This window comes from Botryllus schlosseri, chromosome 16 (genome assembly GCF_051294905.1).
Source record: "Botryllus schlosseri isolate E-star chromosome 16, Bs_hap1, whole genome shotgun sequence".
Taxonomy (NCBI): Eukaryota; Metazoa; Chordata; class Ascidiacea; order Stolidobranchia; family Styelidae; genus Botryllus; species Botryllus schlosseri.
Genome location: NC_137251.1, coordinates 21,390,786 through 21,416,822, shown reverse-complemented (window position 1 = coordinate 21,416,822; position 26,037 = coordinate 21,390,786). Strand labels below are relative to the sequence as shown.

At 39.5% G+C, this 26,037-nt stretch overlaps 2 protein-coding genes across 2 annotated transcripts in view; both read left to right on the top strand.

Annotated features, from left to right (window-relative positions):
* LOC145459356 (uncharacterized) overlaps positions 1–26,037 on the top strand; it is a 155,737-nt gene that overhangs the window by 118,650 nt on the left and 11,050 nt on the right. The gene's annotated exons all lie outside the window — the stretch shown is intronic.
* LOC145459385 (ficolin-1-like) lies at positions 1,312–2,311 on the top strand. The gene is made up of 5 exons (XM_080338042.1): positions 1,312–1,433; positions 1,504–1,562; positions 1,624–1,686; positions 1,874–1,970; positions 2,195–2,311. The coding sequence occupies exons 1-5, from the start codon at positions 1,373–1,375 to the stop codon at positions 2,302–2,304; spliced, it is 390 nt and encodes a 129-aa protein (XP_080194168.1). The 5' UTR covers positions 1,312–1,372; the 3' UTR covers positions 2,305–2,311.

The following is a 26,037-nucleotide window of genomic DNA, read 5'->3' as shown; positions in this document are numbered from 1 at the left end:
AAAATAATATTGAGTAATTTAATACCTGTTCCGCAAAGACCGTTACCAACCATTGAAATGACGTCACGACTTCCGTGAAGTAATTTCCGCGCTAAACCGATGTATAGTTGGTTTCGTGAAAAAGCTCAATTGTCCAAAATGAAGTCTGTCGATTTCTTCGTCATTTTAATTTCAGCATTTAACAAAAATCATATTTTACCTTCCCGTTGGAGGTATAAAACATCAATACCGCAACAAACAATATGTTTATATAGCCTATTGGCAATTTTGCTACATGCGATTAATGAGAGTAACAAAATTTTCGAATATCCTTGTCGATGTGACAGTCGGTATATTGGTCGTACATCTGAGCGAGCGTTTGCAACAAATAATTTGACAATTCTATCCCAGTATCACATATATGATTAGACATAACGACTTGAAATTATGCCTTCAGAAAACAACTCCTAAAACGCCCTGAATGTGTCATATACTATAGTAGCAATCAGTGTACCATAGTTGCTCGTATTGTCACTCTCCTTTTCATATTGAGGTCGTTGATTAAGTCATTAGAAAGTTGCTGTAGCAAATCCTCTGCCGCCAGGAAGTATATCCCAATGCTCTGGGAATATTTCATCCATTTTGTGTTGGTATTGGGTTATTTTTATGTCCAAGTTGGTCTCTGTCTGTGTGACTGTGATTGCCCCTGTGTCAGCTCAAAAAGATTTGGGTTTAAATATATTTACGTTATGGATGTATTATTAAAATATATTTTAAGGTTCTGTACCCCCAAAAAGTATCTTTTAACTGTGATTTGTTATATGCTGTTCCAGACTCTGTATATAGGCTACCTTTCACTATTACGTCGCACTGACAAAATTTGATCTATGTAGCCTATATGTAGTCATCCGCAATTACTGACTTTCACTCAGGATGAGAGTCATTTGAAATGATTCGAGTGGACTAAACTTGGAAATAGGAATATATTGTTTTCTGCGAAATCCATACTTTCTTCTTTGATCCGTCATGTTTCCTCGTGTCGAAATATCAAACCTGATGTCTCCTCGGGAGCGAGCTTCCTATCAAATACGGTTCCACGTATTTCATAAATGGTTATCATCGAACTGACTTCCTCAAAATTACTGCGAAAGCAGAAATATGTCATTTAGGGATAGCAAACATGTTGCAATTCATGGAAAGGTCGATTCTGTAAATAAAATTATTATTCGTAATAAATTAGTCAACACGGAACTAAAAGACATTTGCTTATGTGGCTCAGTTGACGTTGGTGGCTATATCTCCTGCACCTATACAATACATCCACTTACCTACCTACCTGTATCAGTCTATCCTATTAAGGTCAGTAGGATACGCATCGTCACGTCAGCTGAAAATGTCCATCAATATTTGGATACTTCTGATATTTGGATGGGTGAATTACTCGCATTCGTCAGGTAGGGCCTATATATACGAAGGATACGAGATCAAATTTCAATCGGATTGTATATAATTTCTCTTTTCTAGCGAAATTTTGCATGAGAAAATACGCTGGTGGTAAATGGGTAACGACTGGAGATTGTGGGGTTGGTATACAAGTAATTTGACGTCACGACTGAAGATTCTATTATGTGTATTTTCATGAAGGGCCCAGAGAGAAAGTTGGAGATAAAGAAGGAAAATCGAGCAGAGAATGAGAATAAATGGACCGTGAGTAGAAATCGTATACTATTGGAGTAATCCAATGATGGAGTTTTGCAACGAGCATTCTTCATAAGCAAGATCGGTTAAGACGAACAAGGTATAGGATTAAGGTGGCGTACAAAACCTCGACCTCGAGATCAGACAAGAGTATGAGATTTCTGCAACTTTGATTGTTTCCTAAATTGCGTTTCAGGTGTTCCAGCGAAGAATGAACAAGGACGTGGATTTCGATAGAGATTGGGATGATTACGTAAAAGGATTCGGCAATCCCGAAAGAGATTTCTGGCTCGGTAAGGGGTATTTGAATCAAATGTGATTACTTCAAGTTTGTAGGATTTGGCCGATCACTCGAGCTTGACTTGGTTATTATGTGAGTAATAAAGCTCATTCTGTAACGTAGAATCCTTTCTACATCTTATAGAGTAGAGGTTTACGGTTTAAGGCATTTTTGTCTGGCGTGGTAGTTTGATTCATGAACCACCGACTTCTACAATTTCACATCGCATATCTTCAGGACTAGAGGAATTGCATTACATGACAAAGGAAGGATATATGGAATTGGAAATCAACATGATCGGGAAAGAGCACGGAACTCATTGGGTTGCTAAATACAGGCAAGCATAGAAAAATGGACGTTAGTAGTTATGTAGATCGGTCGTGAGCGGCTATTGTGGCTTATGGGCCCGCTGGTGAGGTGCCGCGAAACTCGTGTTGGTGATGGCACCCTTTTGACCCCCCCTTCCGCTGGTGAGGTGCCATGTGTTCTTATGGGATCTCTGGTGATGGTACCCTTTCGGGTATAGGCTTCGTCGGTGATGTGCCGTGAAAACTCGTGTTGGTGATGGAACCCTTTCACACCCCCTATCGCTCGTGATGTGCCATTGTTTCTTACGGAATCTCTGGTGGTGTACCATTGGTTCTTATGGGATCTCTGGTGAGGTGTCATGTGTTCTTATGGGTGCGGTCGTGATTCGCCTTTTCGGGTATAGGGCGTGGTCGTGATTCGCCGTGAAAACTCGGGGTCGTGACTCGCCTTTTTTTTCTATAGGCGGTGGCGGCGATTCGCCTGTCGTGTATTCTTACGGGATCTCTGGTGATTTACCATGTGTTCTTACGGGAGTGGCGGTGATTCGCACTTTCGAGTATAGCCATCTCTCGCGCGGTGTTGAATATGTACGAGTCACCAACAATAACCGCACAAACGGAAACGTGGCTTGTTGTGAGGATTAAGCAGTGCGTGCGACAGACGGCGATTCGAATATCAACAATAGTCGCGTTCGCAAACTAACACTTCAAAAAGATGTGAAATATTTGTAAAATCCTACGATCGCTCACAAGATACCACTTCCGGCATATCAATCTATCACTCAATACACAACCGAAGTTGAATTGTAATTGAATGCATAAATTTATCACCTCGACATCAAAATTCGAAAACAACAACTTGATGCTTTATGTTCTCACTCTAATTTCATGATAAGTGTAATAAGTGCCGAATAACAGATACACCACCGGCGAGACTTGAATACCAACAAATTGTCACTTATTTCTATTCTAGCCGTAATCCTTTGTGAAGTTAACGCTTATTCAAAAAGGTGTGAAATATTTGCAAAACCCCGCGATCACTGACAAGATAATGTCTCGGACATAACCATCTTTCACGACTTGGTGTCATAACCATACCGATCGCTCACGCGATGAAATTTTAGTAATCAGTTTGTCACAGAACTTGATTTCGCTGGTAAGATTTAACAAGTAACGAATAATAGACCGCCAGTGTCGGTAACTTGAATAGCGACAAATTGTCACTTATTTCCGCTCTAACCCTAATCCTTTGTGAAGTGAACGCTTATTCAAAAGGGTGTGATATCATTTTAAAATCCAACGACCACTCACCGGATAATGCTTCAGACATAGCAATCCCTCATACCCGCTCACAAGGTAATATTTCGGTAATTAGTTTGTCCCAGAGCCGTCGCAGACGGTGATTCGAAAACCAACAATTTGTCACTTTCCCGCGATCGCTATACGTTTCACGCCTCCCGAATAGTGGCTGACTTTAGTTGCGTGATAAGATCCATGAAAATATTCAATCAATGTGTTAGTTTGTCAACTTGAAATGTAACTCACTACACAAATCAAGTTGAATCGTATTTGAAAGTATTGATTCGACCCTACTCAAATCCTTTGACAAATCCTATTAACGCGATCTGTTGAATCGAACGTAACCTGAATATTACTGACGCCAACATTCACCCGCATCGGATCATTCACACATTCCACGCCGCTGTTTTAACACTTATAGAATCAATACCAACTATCTCTAACCCGATAATATTCAATCATTTTGGTAATTTACCAACTTTAAATCCATTCGCGGGATGTACTAAAGGTAAATCCAAATAATCCAGAATGAAATATTTGGACTTTGACATTGCGTGAATTGAAATAGGTTTGACAAACATGACTACCAACTTTCACCCAGTCACATTTCAAGATTATACTTTGAAACAATCCTTGAAACTGACAACTCTATTCACGACTCCGCGTTTCCGTTTGTAAAATAGAGTTTCAGAAATACTATCACTATGACAACTCAACATTTTAACATCTCGCCATGCACAAACGAGTAAAATACAAAAACCTTGGTAAGTCAATCCGTTTGTAGTAACTCACCAAACCAAAACAAAAAGTGTCCGTATGAAAAGTAGACAAGACTACGCGAGTAATCACTACAACCCACAAACATACCAACTCAGTTGTATCCATATCCCATATTTTTTATTCAACTGTAAGATGAAGTAATTACTACTTGGCGCGCGGTTTGAGATTAACACATTACATTTGAGTATACGAGATTTGAATGTCTGACCAACGTAGTTGAGAATTCTTACAATCGAACGCAGGTGTTATATTGAAAATTTTCACGAATTGACACATTGATTTTGACATATGAGATTTTGTAATAGTCGATCATGAATTGATTATTAAATTATGACATTATTAGACCAGGGTTGTGTTGAAGGTTATTACGATACCAACAAACTTTTCAGAAACATTGTTATTGACATATCGATTTGTAAAACTAGATTAACATGTCTGAAATGTTTTGATTGGGAAGATTAAGCCGTGTTCGTAAAAACCACGCAGCGTATTGTGGAAATCAGGAAATAATTTACAAATGTAATTGTCTCCAGTAACCAAGACTAAAGATGAAACAACAATTTTCTTTGTTGAACAATAACCGGTACAATACTTTATCGTCGTAATCTGCAGTGGGAATTGAAACACTTTCGCACATTTCCCGGTGTCAAGATATCACACTAGGTGAATTGACATATCGCCGCTTGATTAATGCTTAATCCGTTCGCACCATTTCACATACTTTGATCATTACAAAAGTAAATTGGAATATGTTTGCTAGATGCATTCAATTCAGTTAGAAATGTCTGGTGCACAACAATCGTAATATCAAAAAAGTACTTGCTACACTGTTATTTGCTACAAAAAAGTACTTGCTACACTGTTATTTGCTAAACGTGTTTTGCATTGTTGTTCATTTGTAGTATTGATTGTTCTTGAACCCTCAAATAATAATTCCCGACATGAAACCAAGCCGCTGAAAGTCGTTACCATCACGAAGATACAATGTGTACGATGTTTATCAAATGTGTCCTACCTGGCCAACAGAAAACAATTTTCACTCACCTTGTAATGAAACCAAGCGGTGGGCCTTCGTTCAATATTTTGTTTGTGTCAAATACTTTGCAATAAACACACACACTGGAGTGGTTGAGCTTTACATCATCAAGCTGTCATCTGTAAATCGAGATCACATCCGACTTGTAACTGTATCGTTTACCTAACCGAGTTGTATGCGCAGTTTCATATTTTTATCATTTAGTGATTGCTGAACATACCAAACGATACACATTCACTTCCGAAATACTGCGTTGATCTCAATTCCCTTTGTCGTGATAACCGAAGTACATTTGTTTCGAATTCGTAACAACCGACTACGACATGATAAATTTTGACAAGTTATGCTTAGAAGATTGGTTGCATATCGCGAAAAAATAATATACAACTCATATTGATACTGTTAATCGGTATTTTCACGCGAGTCGATTTTCAAATGAGTAAAATTTATTACATGAGTTTCTCCGCTTAATGTAAATGAAAACTCAGTCGTCTTTTAACATCACAAAGACATTGATAAAAACTAAGCAATCAAACACAACACTTTGTACGACACTAATTATTGTTCCACACATCTCATTTCATACTAAGTGTATACGAAAGATATTCATGTTACACGAAAATATTCGCTCATGCTACAAACCTGTACAATGATTGGTGGTGTAAGGCTAGCACAATTGTGGTATCCATACGAGTTTAGTTAACACAATTTACGACACCGAGGTCGCCCCATCTTTCGTAAGACAACAAACCAAGGCTTCAGGATATGTCCATGTCATAACAATAAATCAGCTACTCCAACAACAGAGTACATATGTTTTCTAGCACGGCGCTTACATCTTACACACAAATCAACCCACTTTGCTAACGAAAAGTGCTGAGTCATCACAACAATACAACTAAAATATACTATCATACAAAATGGCCGTTATAGTTTGCACACCAACGATACATCGTACAAGTAGCAAGTCTCGAGAATCCAGTTATTCAAAAAACGTGAAAGTGTTTCTATGCCAAGTCGGTATGTTGACGAAAGCATATATTGTAATATCATGATCGATTTACATTCGTTGGTCACAAAATGTCACTACTCTAAATAATTATTTTTCACTCAAAACCTACTTGTCACCATTCGTTTCATCAAGCACGAGTTCAAGAAACCTGCTACGACATGAATTGTTATTTTTATGTTGTGTAAATAGGTAATAATTAATTTTAGTAACACTATAATCAACATCATCGAGTTGCGCGAATAGATTTACATGTGGTCTTGTGGTTTTAATCGAAGTATACAGCACGGTCTAATGTAGAGTCATCTCTACTGTACAGCAACTCGGTAATCGAAATGCATTAAAATTTAAACAACGATCTTGTTTCATCACGTGAAAAATATGTTCACTATCGCGATACTCTGCACTGGGCGTGCAAATCCTTTTCACACTCGTAATAGTATACCAACGGCTACCGGCGACAACGTTTAAAAACACCAACGACACTAAACATACGATACCTACCCAAATAAAATTACCATTTTCACCTGGAGGTCGGTCGTTACCCGAGTAGAAATACCATTGTCCTTTGGAGATTTATCGTTTACCCATTGTAACAAACCCCTTATCCTTTGGAAATCTATTTTTTCTCTGGGTAACAAACCTTTTTCACTTGGAAATCTATTTTTTCTCTGGATAACAAACCTTTTTCACTTGGAAATATATTTTTTCTCTGGATAACAAACCTTTTTCACTTGGAAATATATTTTTTCTCTTGGTAACAAACCTTTTTCACTTGGAAATATATTTTTCCCCCAGTAACAAACCTTTTTCCCTGAGCAACAAACCATTTTCACTTGGTGGTCCATCGTTTACCCGAGTAAAAATATAATTTTCTTTTGGAGATCCGGCGTTTACCCAGTGTAACAATACATTTTCACTTGGAAAAATACTTTTACCTAGAGTAACTAATCATTTTCTCCCTGGGTAACAAACCCTTTTCGTTTGGAAAACTATCATTTACCTGAGTACCAATACCGTTTTAACTTGGCAGTCCGTCGTTTACCTGGCTAAACATATCATTTTCACTTGGAAATCTATTTTTTCCCAGAGTAAGAAACCTTTTTTCACTTGGAAATCTATTTTTTCCCTGGGTAACAAACCTTTTTCACTTGGAAATATATTTTTTCTCCAGGTAACAAACCTTTTGCACTTGGAAATATATTTTTTCCCTGGGTTACAAACCTTTTTCACTTGGTGGTCCGTCGTTTACCTGAGTAAAAATATCATTTTCCTTTGGGGGATCTGGCGTTTACCCAGTGTAACAATACATTTTCTCTTGGTCATCTAGCTTTTCCTAGAGTAACAAAACCATTTTCATTTTGAAATCTGACAAACACACCTGACAATTTGATATTTTTGTATATTGTTACAACGGATAGCGACAAAATATACACCAACAACAACTCCAATACATTTGTGTAATCGCATATTCACTTGTGCTGATCCAACCCATCAAAATCATCGGTTACCCACATGCAATGTGCTGTTGTACATCGACGTTTATGTTTTTGGAAAATTGGACAATAGGCTTCGATAGTTCTGTGATGTCCGGGCTCATGCTTTGGATTTTCCAGAGTCAAAATGTCTGAATAAAACACCTCCTCGACGATGGTTGGTATGTGGATAACGGGGTTCGGAAGACGGTTGGATTTATGTCACCCATCGCGATAACAATTCCAGGTCGAGTTTTCCCCCGCATGTTTACTATATTGTGTCTTTATTGGTCAATGTATGTCTCGACATTCAGTTTGAAATCGGAAACCCTGATAAAGTATGTAACCGGATCCGGATATCAACTCTGAATCGATAAACCAATGAACAATATTCAAAGTAAACATGTTACATTCCACGGAAAAAATACCATCCAGACATACGTCGCGCTTGTTTGTCCACAACAGTATACGCGTAAATGGAGGTGTGTGACATTGCATGCAATGTGTTGGTATACAAACATCGATCCACAGACATTATCATAGCCGGTAGTTTTGATGTAGATCGAATGTCACCCGATAACAATACCAATAAGCCACATTGCAATGACTCTGAGTCAATCTGAAGCATGACATACAGACACACAAACATGGAACCGTAACATGGGTTATTCGCACGACGGTGAAAGTGAACTATACAGCATATACCAATAGAGCGTTCACAGTCGAATATGCGAATCACGCACAATCACATACCCTGGTTTTTGTTGGATATGTACGAAACCAATAAATCGATACATTTCTGTTCCTTCTACGTCAATAATACAAGCGTTATTCCAATGCATTGCTCGAATGTAAGGTTCGTCGGGTGTAAAATCCATGTCAAATAACACCAAAGTGTGCTTTCCGTGTTTTATTATTCCCACCGACGCTTCTTGTCTGTGTCGTAACACTATGGTGCGGGGAGTTGAAAAACGATGGATTGTGAAACGGATTGACATGACCAACAGAATCGACGTTAATAGACTTGTGACGATGTCGTTTCAAAATGATACCGATCTCTTGTGGCGACGACCGTTTCGAAATGTCACCGGACGAACTGGACCGTTACGATGATGTGTTTTATGATTGCGTGTGAAATCGCGAGGTAGTGTTCTATTGTGGTGTACGATTGCAGTCTTCATTCCACAGAAACACACCTTATTGGATCACAGTATCAGTCCGAGATTTGCAGAATCACTGTTCACGATATTTATCTGGAGTCGTTATGTGGGAGTAGTGACATCCATGCATCGTGACTGAAAGACTGATCGAAATCATTTCGAGCACCCGTAATTCGATAGTTCACCTTGGTCAAACGCTGCAGCAGAAAACTTCGGTGTCGACAACACGATGGATATTGACCGATGTATCCAATTGGTCTGGGTGGTCTGTCCGGAGATAGGGCCATGACTATCTTGTAATGTTACAACACGATAACACCATCGAGTAAATCAGTGAACGGTGCCGAAATATCGATGTAATAGCGCGGACTCAGAGTCATTGCAATGTGGCTTATTGGTATTGTTATCGGGTGACATTCGATCTACATCAAAACTACCGGCTATGATAATGTCTGTGGATCGATGTTTGTATACCAACACATTGCATGCAATGTCACACACCTCCATTTACGCGTATACTGTTGTGGACAAACAAGCGCGACGTATGTCTGGATGGTATTTTTTCCGTGGAATGTAACATGTTTACTTTGAATATTGTTCATTGGTTTATCGATTCAGAGTTGATATCCGGATCCGGTTACATACTTTATCAGGGTTTCCGATTTCAAACTGAATGTCGAGACATACATTGACCAATAAAGACACAATATAGTAAACATGCGGGGGAAAACTCGACCTGGAATTGTTATCGCGATGGGTGACATAAATCCAACCGTCTTCCGAACCCCGTTATCCACATACCAACCATCGTCGAGGAGGTGTTTTATTCAGACATTTTGACTCTGGAAAATCCAAAGCATGAGCCCGGACATCACAGAACTATCGAAGCCTATTGTCCAATTTTCCAAAAACATAAACGTCGATGTACAACAGCACATTGCATGTGGGTAACCGATGATTTTGATGGGTTGGATCAGCACAAGTGAATATGCGATTACACAAATGTATTGGAGTTGTTGTTGGTGTATATTTTGTCGCTATCCGTTGTAACAATATACAAAAATATCAAATTGTCAGGTGTGTTTGTCAGATTTCAAAATGAAAATGGTTTTGTTACTCTAGGAAAAGCTAGATGACCAAGAGAAAATGTATTGTTACACTGGGTAAACGCCAGATCCCCCAAAGGAAAATGATATTTTTACTCAGGTAAACGACGGACCACCAAGTGAAAAAGGTTTGTAACCCAGGGAAAAAATATATTTCCAAGTGCAAAAGGTTTGTTACCTGGAGAAAAAATATATTTCCAAGTGAAAAAGGTTTGTTACCCAGGGAAAAAATAGATTTCCAAGTGAAAAAAGGTTTCTTACTCTGGGAAAAAATAGATTTCCAAGTGAAAATGATATGTTTAGCCAGGTAAACGACGGACTGCCAAGTTAAAACGGTATTGGTACTCAGGTAAATGATAGTTTTCCAAACGAAAAGGGTTTGTTACCCAGGGAGAAAATGATTAGTTACTCTAGGTAAAAGTATTTTTCCAAGTGAAAATGTATTGTTACACTGGGTAAACGCCGGATCTCCAAAAGAAAATTATATTTTTACTCGGGTAAACGATGGACCACCAAGTGAAAATGGTTTGTTGCTCAGGGAAAAAGGTTTGTTACCGGGGAAAAAATATATTTCCAAGTGAAAAAGGTTTGTTACCAAGAGAAAAAATATATTTCCAAGTGAAAAAGGTTTGTTATCCAGAGAAAAAATATATTTCCAAGTGAAAAAGGTTTGTTATCCAGAGAAAAAATAGATTTCCAAGTGAAAAAGGTTTGTTACCCAGAGAAAAAATAGATTTCCAAAGGATAAGGGGTTTGTTACAATGGGTAAACGATAAATCTCCAAAGGACAATGGTATTTCTACTCGGGTAACGACCGACCTCCAGGTGAAAATGGTAATTTTATTTGGGTAGGTATCGTATGTTTAGTGTCGTTGGTGTTTTTAAACGTTGTCGCCGGTAGCCGTTGGTATACTATTACGAGTGTGAAAAGGATTTGCACGCCCAGTGCAGAGTATCGCGATAGTGAACATATTTTTCACGTGATGAAACAAGATCGTTGTTTAAATTTTAATGCATTTCGATTACCGAGTTGCTGTACAGTAGAGATGACTCTACATTAGACCGTGCTGTATACTTCGATTAAAACCACAAGACCACATGTAAATCTATTCGCGCAACTCGATGATGTTGATTATAGTGTTACTAAAATTAATTATTACCTATTTACACAACATAAAAATAACAATTCATGTCGTAGCAGGTTTCTTGAACTCGTGCTTGATGAAACGAATGGTGACAAGTAGGTTTTGAGTGAAAAATAATTATTTAGAGTAGTGACATTTTGTGACCAACGAATGTAAATCGATCATGATATTACAATATATGCTTTCGTCAACATACCGACTTGGCATAGAAACACTTTCACGTTTTTTGAATAACTGGATTCTCGAGACTTGCTACTTGTACGATGTATCGTTGGTGTGCAAACTATAACGGCCATTTTGTATGATAGTATATTTTAGTTGTATTGTTGTGATGACTCAGCACTTTTCGTTAGCAAAGTGGGTTGATTTGTGTGTAAGATGTAAGCGCCGTGCTAGAAAACATATGTACTCTGTTGTTGGAGTAGCTGATTTATTGTTATGACATGGACATATCCTGAAGCCTTGGTTTGTTGTCTTACGAAAGATGGGGCGACCTCGGTGTCGTAAATTGTGTTAACTAAACTCGTATGGATACCACAATTGTGCTAGCCTTACACCACCAATCATTGTACAGGTTTGTAGCATGAGCGAATATTTTCGTGTAACATGAATATCTTTCGTATACACTTAGTATGAAATGAGATGTGTGGAACAATAATTAGTGTCGTACAAAGTGTTGTGTTTGATTGCTTAGTTTTTATCAATGTCTTTGTGATGTTAAAAGACGACTGAGTTTTCATTTACATTAAGCGGAGAAACTCATGTAATAAATTTTACTCATTTGAAAATCGACTCGCGTGAAAATACCGATTAACAGTATCAATATGAGTTGTATATTATTTTTTTCGCGATATGCAACCAATCTTCTAAGCATAACTTGTCAAAATTTATCATGTCGTAGTCGGTTGTTACGAATTCGAAACAAATGTACTTCGGTTATCACGACAAAGGGAATTGAGATCAACGCAGTATTTCGGAAGTGAATGTGTATCGTTTGGTATGTTCAGCAATCACTAAATGATAAAAATATGAAACTGCGCATACAACTCGGTTAGGTAAACGATACAGTTACAAGTCGGATGTGATCTCGATTTACAGATGACAGCTTGATGATGTAAAGCTCAACCACTCCAGTGTGTGTGTTTATTGCAAAGTATTTGACACAAACAAAATATTGAACGAAGGCCCACCGCTTGGTTTCATTACAAGGTGAGTGAAAATTGTTTTCTGTTGGCCAGGTAGGACACATTTGATAAACATCGTACACATTGTATCTTCGTGATGGTAACGACTTTCAGCGGCTTGGTTTCATGTCGGGAATTATTATTTGAGGGTTCAAGAACAATCAATACTACAAATGAACAACAATGCAAAACACGTTTAGCAAATAACAGTGTAGCAAGTACTTTTTTGTAGCAAATAACAGTGTAGCAAGTACTTTTTTGATATTACGATTGTTGTGCACCAGACATTTCTAACTGAATTGAATGCATCTAGCAAACATATTCCAATTTACTTTTGTAATGATCAAAGTATGTGAAATGGTGCGAACGGATTAAGCATTAATCAAGCGGCGATATGTCAATTCACCTAGTGTGATATCTTGACACCGGGAAATGTGCGAAAGTGTTTCAATTCCCACTGCAGATTACGACGATAAAGTATTGTACCGGTTATTGTTCAACAAAGAAAATTGTTGTTTCATCTTTAGTCTTGGTTACTGGAGACAATTACATTTGTAAATTATTTCCTGATTTCCACAATACGCTGCGTGGTTTTTACGAACACGGCTTAATCTTCCCAATCAAAACATTTCAGACATGTTAATCTAGTTTTACAAATCGATATGTCAATAACAATGTTTCTGAAAAGTTTGTTGGTATCGTAATAACCTTCAACACAACCCTGGTCTAATAATGTCATAATTTAATAATCAATTCATGATCGACTATTACAAAATCTCATATGTCAAAATCAATGTGTCAATTCGTGAAAATTTTCAATATAACACCTGCGTTCGATTGTAAGAATTCTCAACTACGTTGGTCAGACATTCAAATCTCGTATACTCAAATGTAATGTGTTAATCTCAAACCGCGCGCCAAGTAGTAATTACTTCATCTTACAGTTGAATAAAAAATATGGGATATGGATACAACTGAGTTGGTATGTTTGTGGGTTGTAGTGATTACTCGCGTAGTCTTGTCTACTTTTCATACGGACACTTTTTGTTTTGGTTTGGTGAGTTACTACAAACGGATTGACTTACCAAGGTTTTTGTATTTTACTCGTTTGTGCATGGCGAGATGTTAAAATGTTGAGTTGTCATAGTGATAGTATTTCTGAAACTCTATTTTACAAACGGAAACGCGGAGTCGTGAATAGAGTTGTCAGTTTCAAGGATTGTTTCAAAGTATAATCTTGAAATGTGACTGGGTGAAAGTTGGTAGTCATGTTTGTCAAACCTATTTCAATTCACGCAATGTCAAAGTCCAAATATTTCATTCTGGATTATTTGGATTTACCTTTAGTACATCCCGCGAATGGATTTAAAGTTGGTAAATTACCAAAATGATTGAATATTATCGGGTTAGAGATAGTTGGTATTGATTCTATAAGTGTTAAAACAGCGGCGTGGAATGTGTGAATGATCCGATGCGGGTGAATGTTGGCGTCAGTAATATTCAGGTTACGTTCGATTCAACAGATCGCGTTAATAGGATTTGTCAAAGGATTTGAGTAGGGTCGAATCAATACTTTCAAATACGATTCAACTTGATTTGTGTAGTGAGTTACATTTCAAGTTGACAAACTAACACATTGATTGAATATTTTCATGGATCTTATCACGCAACTAAAGTCAGCCACTATTCGGGAGGCGTGAAACGTATAGCGATCGCGGGAAAGTGACAAATTGTTGGTTTTCGAATCACCGTCTGCGACGGCTCTGGGACAAACTAATTACCGGAATATTACCTTGTGAGCGGGTATGAGGGATTGCTATGTCTGAAGCATTATCCGGTGAGTGGTCGTTGGATTTTAAAATGATATCACACCCTTTTGAATAAGCGTTCACTTCACAAAGGATTAGGGTTAGAGCGGAAATAAGTGACAATTTGTCGCTATTCAAGTTACCGACACTGGCGGTCTATTATTCGTTACTTGTTAAATCTTACCAGCGAAATCAAGTTCTGTGACAAACTGATTACTAAAATTTCATCGCGTGAGCGATCGGTATGGTTATGACACCAAGTCGTGAAAGATGGTTATGTCCGAGACATTATCTTGTCAGTGATCGCGGGGTTTTGCAAATATTTCACACCTTTTTGAATAAGCGTTAACTTCACAAAGGATTACGGCTAGAATAGAAATAAGTGACAATTTGTTGGTATTCAAGTCTCGCCGGTGGTGTATCTGTTATTCGGCACTTATTACACTTATCATGAAATTAGAGTGAGAACATAAAGCATCAAGTTGTTGTTTTCGAATTTTGATGTCGAGGTGATAAATTTATGCATTCAATTACAATTCAACTTCGGTTGTGTATTGAGTGATAGATTGATATGCCGGAAGTGGTATCTTGTGAGCGATCGTAGGATTTTACAAATATTTCACATCTTTTTGAAGTGTTAGTTTGCGAACGCGACTATTGTTGATATTCGAATCGCCGTCTGTCGCACGCACTGCTTAATCCTCACAACAAGCCACGTTTCCGTTTGTGCGGTTATTGTTGGTGACTCGTACATATTCAACACCGCGCGAGAGATGGCTATACTCGAAAGTGCGAATCACCGCCACTCCCGTAAGAACACATGGTAAATCACCAGAGATCCCGTAAGAATACACGACAGGCGAATCGCCGCCACCGCCTATAGAAAAAAAAAGGCGAGTCACGACCCCGAGTTTTCACGGCGAATCACGACCACGCCCTATACCCGAAAAGGCGAATCACGACCGCACCCATAAGAACACATGACACCTCACCAGAGATCCCATAAGAACCAATGGTACACCACCAGAGATTCCGTAAGAAACAATGGCACATCACGAGCGATAGGGGGTGTGAAAGGGTTCCATCACCAACACGAGTTTTCACGGCACATCACCGACGAAGCCTATACCCGAAAGGGTACCATCACCAGAGATCCCATAAGAACACATGGCACCTCACCAGCGGAAGGGGGGGTCAAAAGGGTGCCATCACCAACACGAGTTTCGCGGCACCTCACCAGCGGGCCCATAAGCCACAATAGCCGCTCACGACCGATCTACATAACTACTGACGTTTACGTCTTCATGGTAGCGGCCAACACAGTTTTGAAATACACAAGTATTCTGGTTCTAACTTTAGAAATACAGCTCACTATGCTAGTACTGTGAATTACCATTGGCACGTAGTCTACGCATTTATATCTGCGCGAGGTCAGGTCATTATTACAAGTAAACGGACATCGAATATGGAGAGCGAACTGGGGATTGACAATCTTTATATCGATGTGTCAATCAATATAATATAATGTTCATTTGAAAAAATTAATTCTACCAATTAAATGACAAACAAAACAAAGCAAACTACTCAAACGTTACGAACTATATTGACTAGGAGTGGATTAATATGAAAGAATATTAGCCTAGTCCTAAGTTTTCAACTCAATTGAATTTGTATTGAGAGCATTAACGAAATACCCAAGCGATTGGACGACGTAACGATGAGAGTAATGTAATGCAAAAATTTAAAATATTTTCACGAAAAGGATTTTGAAAAGGAAGATGATCTCGGAATTGGTTCTGAAAATAAGATCTCATTGTGAGGTTTGGCAGATAAATTTGCACACTTATTTTTCTGCAATCATAACACTCGTGACAATTCTTATGCAGCAAATTCCAAATCGGACCCAGTTCCGACAAGTACAGGCTGACCGTATCCGGATACTCTGGGAACGTAACCCACGATCGTCTCGCATATAACAACATCCAGCAATTCTCAACAAGAGATGATGATAACGACCGCTGGCCAGCAGTGAATTGTGCTGCTCGTTTCGAAGGAGGCTGGTGGTATAAGAGCTGTGGCAGCAATTTGAATGGAAACAGAACCAAGCCAGGCAAGAATGGGATTTGGTGGGATGGTTCACCCGCCAACAACAGCTTCCTGCGCTACTCGGAGATGAAATTTCGCAAAACATTCTGAATGATGGATGGACTTCAAAGTGCTCTACTAAAAAACTAGATGTAATGGACTTTTGTCGATAAATCCATAGTCGTTTACAGCTGTAAACGACTATGATAAATCTGTACACGTCATTAGAACCGTGGCACTCCCCCACCGCGTTGCATTTTATTTTTAGAAATGTTAAAATCAAGGGTGGAGATCATAAAGTTAGCTAATCTGCGAAAATGAAAATCATTTGATTATGAACTCTTATTAGAGGCAACATATTCGCTGGATTAAAAGTTTTACCAGACGACTCACGATCAGGGCTGGGAACAATTATTAGAGTAGGCCTACTCGAATCCGAATCGAGTATTAATTTTATTGGTTCAAATCGAGTATTAAAATACGATTTTTTTGAGTACTGAAATTACACGCTACTCGCAACTGAAAGTTAATTTACTAACAAGAATTATAGTTTTGATAGAATTTTCCACTGAGGAAGCCTTGAAACCTTAATATTTGCCGTCATACGAGACATAGTACAAAGCTACGAACGTTACTTGATATAACATATGTTCGAAGTCATAGTCATCCCACGACAATGTCAAGAAGTGTAATGATATCAAAATGGTCGAAAAAATACCAAAGTATGTTTTTCTACTTTGACATAGTACATTCTGTTGTGACGTCATAATGTCCTCGAATACTCGACTCGACTCGAAGCGTAATAATCACTCAGTTATTCGATTTTGCCAAGCTCTATTCACGATAATCCTTGCGTGAACTCTTGTCCAACTTCATGAGCGAGCACAATTAACAGATAGGCCTAAGTTTACTGCCAAATAAGCTAACTTTATAATCAAACGAAGCCCTAAATTGCGAATGCCATCAAATTCAGTTTCAGATTTCTTTTCGTTCGAACATAACATCGTTTGGGTGCATGCTATTGGTACTTTTATGTGGATTCTGAAAGTAGTAACTTAGGCACCGCGGAGCACTCAGTGGCTCGCCGCTCCCGGTTTAAACGACCCACCAGAACATCCCTGAGAGAGAGAGAGAGATATGGTATTCTTTTTCGCCTGCACCATCAAGATGCTTTGACGACGGAGATGCGATACGGCCGTTATAGTAAGGTCATCTAGTCTGCACCCCCGTTTTTTTTCTCCTCCATGCTATCCGTGATTGCTGAGCGCCTAGCAGGATAGCCGCGGATACCAGTTTTTCGAGTCTTTGGTCTGACCCGACCGGGGATCGAACGCACGACCTACCGATCGAGAAGCCGGACCATCTCGAGTTTGGCAGACTTACTTTATTTTAATTTAACTGAATCATCAGTTGTTTAACTTACAAGAAATTCCCAATTATTGAATAAACAAGTGACGTCACACTACCTTGCTGGTCCTATAATTCAGTTGCTTTTGTGGTAGGGAAATGAAGGACACATACCGGTGTAAAAGTGAAATATGATATTATTTATTGTGTAGAGTGTTTACATTGCCTTGAATCTCGCACCTCTTCAGTCCAGCACTGTACAAGTGTATATAGTGTAAAACTGTCATTATATTGCATGCTTGAACCAGGATTGTAACGAAAGCACATGGCTCCGAGTCACAAGTCATTGCATTTATCGCAATCTCGTGGTCTATTGACCTGATTAAATTAAACTGCTACTAGGTGGCTCGGCTCTGAAGACTTTGTCCTATCGAGCCTCCCGTTTACCTAGCATGTCGCATTTCACAGTTACATTTTATCTCTCTCTCATTCTCTCTCTCTCTCTAATCATAGCAATTTACAACGTACGAGATACAACGTACGTTGTAAATTGCTATGCTCTAATGCAGGGGTTCTCAACTTTCCTTGCGTTGCGGGCCGCATTTTAACAGCAAAAAGCGCTGCGGGCCGCAGAACATTATTACCGTATATTTGTGGACTATACTATTATATTTAGGCTAATAGCCTATTTACCAGTCGTGTATTGGCATTTAGTTTGTATGCATTCTACAGCATAATGGACAGCGTTCGTAAGCTTTCAGTTGCTGTTTCTAGTGAGATTGTGTCATCTTCCGACAGAACAAGTAAATCCCTTCATGACGCGTGCATTGCATTCGTTCCCAAGTCGGCATGTGCACCTTCAAACCCTTGCACCAGAGAACTGAACTCTCTGTTTCAATGCGTGAGCGAGCAAGTATAAAACTACGGTAACTTTTTCTTTACAGACGCCATTGTCACTTTGGGCTCTCAGTGATATGAGAAGAAGTCTCATGTCCGGGGTAATTTCTGAGCAAACCAATCAACCATTCTCATTTCCTTCCATGGCTGATGCCGGCACCAATAGTTACAGAACAGCTTTGTTAAGTTGATATTGTTTGCTAGTCCCCTCTCCCCACGTTTGCCCAGTCAGCATTACGTCTACAAATATATCCACTCTGATAGAATACCCCAATACAATTAGCGTTGTAATGTCCGTAGATTTTGTCCAATGCTAGGTTAAAGTAGTCTACGGGGCAACGTGTTTCAAAACATGCGACAAAAGATTAACTGACATTGCTGTTACTCTTCTTGTCACGGTTGAATCAGACAACCGCAGCTTCGAAATTTGTTAGGTGAAGTTGTCCTTGCTGCTAAATTCCAGAAACAGCGGAGATTCGCACAGTATAGTGACGTTTGGTTGGAGAAACACATTTTCTAAGATTTCATGGGTTTAGCGATATACCAAGCAATTTTGAACCATGCGTTTTAACGTCGCCGGCAATCTCAACAATGCCTCAAATACGGATTGCTGAGCCTAAGACCTAGCTAGCAACGCTTTTTTCTAAGATCAGGTGATATGTGTAACTCGAGATGGAACTGTCCGAAGACCTATTCAGAACAATAAGAATCTAAACTCGATCATATATCAAGAAACCAGAAAACATTGAAGAATGAGGATAAATCAAACGAAACAGAGACGGAGCGATAAGAGAGCTTTAGTAGCAAAATTGATACCGTATGCAACAATACTGTGACGGTAGTAATTGCGATCATATTGAAAGATCTCGCGGGCCACAGAAAAAGCGTCTGCGGGCCGCATGCGCCCCGCGGGCCGCGGGTTGAGAACCCCTGCTCTAATGTTAGGCAAATTCTGTAATCTGAGATGATCCATACGTTTCAATGCGTACGTTACAAAATGGAAATAGCGCGCAGATATCTTTCAGTTTTCCTTGTCGCTGTTTAGAGTTAGACCAGTGGTTGTTAATCTGGGGCCGCTGGGGGTAATAATTTACCGATTTTCGGGGATAATTCAAATTGACGTTTTTTGTATACTTATAACGCTGCACTAAAGAATTTTCGGCGCTTCTTCGTTTTACGATCAGAGAGAACCAGTGCTCCCCATGATACCGATCAACAATGTTCCCATTGAACATGTCACTATGTAACGTGTTTCACATGATATCGAGCTGTGCTTCCCCTAAACCTGATATTTTTTCTGCGCAGGAGACCCTGGTTCGATTCTCGCCAGTACCCTCTTTCTGTGAGTCGCTGTCGGGATATCCGGTGATGGGCAACGAGATTTAAGCGAACGTAAAGCAGCATGGATGAGTCTGAATGACGATAGCCAAGAGAATTTGTTTTATATTCACTGAACACTGTGTGAAAGTGGTTTTTACCCGTATTTTGCATAGTTATTATATGCTGTAACGATTTTATACATTAGGGTCATATTGGAAGTACTGTACCTCGTATCAGTTATTGGTTCTCAGAAGACCTAGAACGTGACAGTTCGTTCTTGCTCACATTATCGCTAGTCAGGTAGAGGTAGATGACAGGGCTATAATGACTCGAGTCAGACTTGAGTCGCGATTTTCTTGTGAATTTTTCGGAGATTTAAGCGAATGAAGAGCAGCAAGGATTAGAGTCTGAATGAAGATTGAAGAAATATGATAACAACATTAATTGATGCAGCATCTTCTGCGGAGATTTTAGTAAAGCATCGTGGCTAGACCAAAGAATGGGTTAACAAAATAAGAAATCGTTTGGCATTGCTAGCATTCTGGTTGTAGGCTACTTAGTACTTATTAATAATTTGTGATATCATGATAGAGGGAGGGGGCGAAATTTGTCACTATCATAAAGAAAGGCGTGCCTAAAAAAGTTTGAGAACCACTGTTTTAAAGTCTCAATAGAAAAGCGTATTTCCTACTTCTCATTTGGCCCGCAATAGCCGAATGCAACGACAAGCCTTAGAGAAATAGACATGCTTTGAAATGGTAAAAGTATCGTTACAGTCTTAGAACCCAACAGGATAATCTGGCTAATGATATACTCGAAAGCAATCGGGAAGAAACATACAGTTTACTAAGCCAGTGCTTCTCAACCTCTTTTTCAGTTCACGACCCATTTCATACAAATTCCATTGCGCGATCCACCTGACGCCCTTTCGCGACTAACGTTTAAACCAGTTTTTATGTTTCCGTGCGTTACAGTTATCTGGTCGCGCCTAGCGTGTATATTTTCTCGAATTCATGATGACATTCGGTCAATGATATTGACAATTGCACATACTAAGCTACTATGAATTATTGGCGGCAGCAATATTCGGAGACAGACATTGGACAATTTTAACAGCAAATGTGGATCTTTCCTTGTGCCACTCAATACGTAAAATACATCCACCCTCCAACCGATATCAGAAAATCAATCTCATTAAATGATATATATATTCTCTACATAACATAGCTGTACTCCGAATTTCACAGATGGATCTAAAGACTTCCTATTTTTAGTATTCTTATCTGAACTAATAGCTACTTCAGATGCTTTATCTTTGATGCTGAATAATACCATCAGAAGATGGCAATACTCAGTGGTTGTTTGAGCGCATTAACATGTCTAGCGAATTTCAATTTCGCAGCTCCTCTTCTCATTACCGAGATGACCGAGAAAATGTCCTAAACATAGAAGATATGCGGAAACTAGAAATCGCCAAGTTTATGTATCAGTTTCACTGCGGTCGTTGCCCCGAATACTTCAATGACTTCTTTACCTCTGAATCAAAAGCGCACAAGTACAACACACGCGCGTCCACGTCGTCCAAATATCATATGATCGACCGAAAAGATCATCCCTTTATCAAATATGCCGGACCTGATGTGCGGAACAGTATCCCGCCGGCCATCCGGCAGTCGACGAGCATGTCCACATTCAAGTCGAAATACAAGCAATTACTACTAAATAAATACAGTCCATCCTCAGGATTACCGGACCACGACTGACTTATCGATCTCGCTTCCCATGACATGCCGCCCTATTTCTTGTCGCTTCTTTTTTTCTATACTATCTTCTTTACTTTCATTCAGTGTGCACGCCTCCTCTTTACATCGCCTAGGCCAAGGTGGGTGTCCGATTCCATAGACAACTCCTAGTCGCTTCGACATCTTCCTTTCTTTTCATTGTATCGCATTTTTTGTGGTGCATTGAACTGATAAAATTGCTAATAAACCAATGATGATGTACCAATTGAAACAACACGAGGTCACACTATCTCACGTGTGCGGATTCTAGCGCACCGTGGCATTCAACTCAATGCAATCGCCGAGCAATTTAGCAAGAAATGCTGCATCATCAGAAACACCGCCTCGCTCACAGTTGGACTTCGTTTCCATAGGGGATGCGAAGGGGATGACATCATCACTAACTAATTAATATAAAATGTGATTTCGGGCGTAGAGAGATATCGCGGTTTCGATTTCTGTATAAAAAAGTCGCAAAAGTTGGAAAACTTGCCCTAGTAATGAGCGATTTCGTAAATGCGATTTCGAGTGTAGAGAGGTATCGCAGTTTCAATTCTGAGGGTATACACGTTTAGATACTTTCCTCAGATATTCTATTATGTCTATTTAGGACTAATGCGGATGGTACTAAAAATAACTGTGCACCGTTTTTTATGGCCACATATTGCAGTGTTGCGATATAAGCCTGATACGTTTGTCCAAGCTCTGAAAGCTAGAAAAGACACTCTCATATTATTTGATTGCGATTTTAATCCCACGTAATCTCAAGTTATTCGTAGTCAGACATGGGGTGATTAATTCATGAATGTAATCGATTCCGATTGCGATTACGATTACAGTAAAATCAGGAAGTAGTCGATAACGATTACATTTCAAAAGTAATCACGATTACATTGGTTTTGCTTCTTTAGAACTAATTTTAGCGTTTCGTGTGCACATTGGTCAATTCGTAAATTCAATCTGCATGTCGACGGCCGCCAACACATGCTAATTGAATTACGAATTACGTTACGAAATTTCGTTGTACGGCCGCGGGTTGGCCACCCTTGGGCTAGAATTAATTCCACTTCCGGACGCATGCCGCGATCCTACCAATAGAAATCCACTGTCTGTGTAATGCCTAATAGTTTAATTTTCGATAATGTTGTTATCGATCCGAGAACATCCAGCAATCAAGTTTATCGGAATGTAGAAGCTTCGAACGAATCGAATAAAATCAGAATTTGTGCCACCCATAATCTTGTGATGCATCACGTAAATAATGATAGGAAGACTGAGAAATGACATCGTGCGATAATTTCGGAGTACGAATATATCAAGTAGATAACAAGAAATATGGATGATCTCAAATGAGAAAGCGTGTTAGTCTGTAATCTAATCAGTATCGCCACTAATCGGTTTTGAGTGTAACACCGTATTGAGTAACTTTCGTCGCGACAATTGTTTTCTCATTATGTCGGTGTTTAAGCTGTATTTCTGCATTTTCCGATTAATGTCAATGGCCTTGTTAGAGAAACGAATCTGCGCAGAAATGAATGGTTTTGTAAACGAATATGGGTGCACATAATTTAGATTTCAGAAAATCAGAACGTATATCTGGGCGCCTGGTCTTTTTTCTTATTTACCAATATAGCATCAATTCAATTAGGGTCACACGACACGTTTCCAGCGCTCCCGTAAATGTAGCCGTAAATGTAGCTATGATAATTGGCGAAAATCCAGGACTCTAGAAGACAAGAAGTCGATTTATCTAGTTAGATAGACAGAATTTTCACCAACCAAATTGATACACCAACGATACAGCAAGAAATCGGTTGAAGACGCAAAAAGTTTGATGAACTGGATATATCATTTGGAGATAGGATATCAAGACTGAACAGAACTGTGGTTGCTACATCGGGAAATTTGCCATTGGCTGCAATACTTCACCAACCGTCAGACCGTCAATACCGATTTGGACCCAGCTTCGCCAACCGTTGGACAAAATACATAGCAATTTTGAACCGAAACTCTACTTGATATTATTCATCCAAAGGTTTGGTGCCAATATATTTCGATATATGCTACTGTAAAATCGCTATTTGTAGCGCTCTTCGCCCTCATAATTGGATTAAGCCAGCGTTGCGTGACGCGAATCGAACTGCGCGACCGCATAAGTATCTCCATTCACTGACAAGCTAACATGGGAATTTGGGTCAACTCGGAATCATGACGAATAAGAATAGTTTCCCACTGATCAGAAAGTGTAACTCAATATCGATCAACGAGACGGCATCAATTCGGCAAGCCCCGAAGGGTAAACAAATTAGTTTGATTCATACAAATATCAGAGGATTGCAATCTAATTCCCACCATGATGAGTTAAAAGACCTTATCGTTGACCTGAAGTCACTTACCTTCGTAGCAATTTCAGAAATAAACTTTTCAACCAAACCCACGCAAAACGTTGATATATCGGGCTACAACTTCGAGTATACTCCGGCACCGAAGTCAAAGAAATCTTACGGAGGTGTTGGTCTTTACATTGAAGAAAAAATTCCTTACGAAATTTGCACGGACTACGATCTGAATGTCAAAGATTGCGAAGAGCTATGGCTGGAAGTTGATCACCCAATTGGAATTCACAAATCTTTTCTTGTGGCCGTATTATACCGACATCCCACGAAAAACATGAACCAATTCGCAAAAGCGTTGGAGCGCTCACTGGACAAAGTCAACAGCGACAAAAAGATGTGTTTTATTGCGGGAGATATTAACATAAACCTTCTAAAACACAAAGGCAACGCATACTTCAACGCCGTCAAATCCGCCGGTCTCTACCAAATGATCACCGAGCCTACACGCATAACCGAAAAGTCAAGGACTTTAATCGACCACATATATACCAACTCGCGCGACATGGAAATCATTCCATTTGTCATTTCGGCAAAAATCAGTGACCACAACCATATTGGTTTTCTATCACAACAACAACAAAGGACACCCCCCGAAACATATCACCTCTGCAGACGACGAGAGTTAGTGGACGAAGAAGCGCTCGATGATGCCGCATTCAATCAATTTAAAACATCAGCCATCCCCCACATCTCGGTAAACAACTTTGACGAAAAATTTGTTGAGTTTATGTCTGCTATCAAATCACTGCTGGGACAATTTGCACCTCTACAGCGCCTTTCGAGAAGTCAAAGAAAAATGAAGCGAAATCCGTGGATGACCACAAAGCTGATTCAACTTATCCGTAAACGAAACCGGTGGCATAACCGAATAGAAACCAAGAACTGCCCAGAACATGAACGAGAAAGATTTCGACGTTTCAGGAATCGCACCGTGCATCTTATTTCCAAGGCAAAAGCAAAATACAATGAGAGATTTTTCAACAGACACATAAAGGACACTCGAAAAACATGGTCAGGACTTAACTCTCTCCTACATCGAAAAAAAGGCCATAAGTCTGTTTCGGAAATTGTGAATTCGGATACCGGAAACAAACTTTCAGACCCGGCGGCGATCGCGAATCACTTCAATGAGTATTTTTGTAACGTAGGCCCAAATATTGCTTCTTCTATTACAAAACCTGTGTCGGCCAGGTCAGAGGTGAGATCGATATCCCAGTCAATTGTGCTTGAACCTACGACCAAATACGAAGTAGAAGTAGCCATCCACAAACTGAAATCGCACAAGGCCGACGGCTATGACCAAATCCCATCATGGTTTTTAAAAATGATAAGCCTGCATATCGGTCAATATATGGCCCATTTTTTCAACTTCATGATAGAAAATGGAGTCTACCCATGGAGTCTAGCTATCTAAAAAAAGCCAGAGTAGTCCCTGTACACAAAGCTGGGGATAGAACTAATGTCACCAACTACCGTCCGATATCCGTTCTCCCATGCATCGGGATTGTATTCGAAAAGTTGCTCCTCTCCCGCCTGTCCTCATTCCTCGCCAAAATGTCTGTCATTTCCCCTCAACAATTTGGCTTCCGAAACAAACACCAAACCGCTCATGCCCTCCTAACAGTGGCCGAACAGTACTATGATATCTCAGAGAAGCGAAATGTGGGATGTAGCATTTTTCTCGACCTAAAAAAAGCGTTTGACTGCGTAGATCATAAAATTCTCATCTCGAAATTGGCGCGTTACGGACTTCGGGGCCCACAACTTGAGCTCATGAAAAGTTACCTCACTGGACGCCAACAAATGGTTGCGATCTCAGACACCTTGTCTTCTCCTCACCCGGTGACCTGTGGTGTGCCCCAGGGCTCAGTACTTGGACCGGTCCTTTTCACCTTATATGTCAACGACATTTTTGAAACCTCCTCATTGAACACCACACTGTTC

Bases quoted from the DNA above. Each gene is read 5' to 3' on its own strand.
- LOC145459385 (XM_080338042.1), top strand. From the start codon at position 1,373: ATGTCCATCAATATTTGGATACTTCTGATATTTGGATGGGTGAATTAC. The intron at 1,434-1,503 runs GTAGGGCCTATA...TCTCTTTTCTAG, and splicing joins GAATTACTCGCATTCGTCAG to CGAAATTTTGCATGAGAAAA. The intron at 1,971-2,194 runs GTAAGGGGTATT...GCATATCTTCAG, and splicing joins CGAAAGAGATTTCTGGCTCG to GACTAGAGGAATTGCATTAC.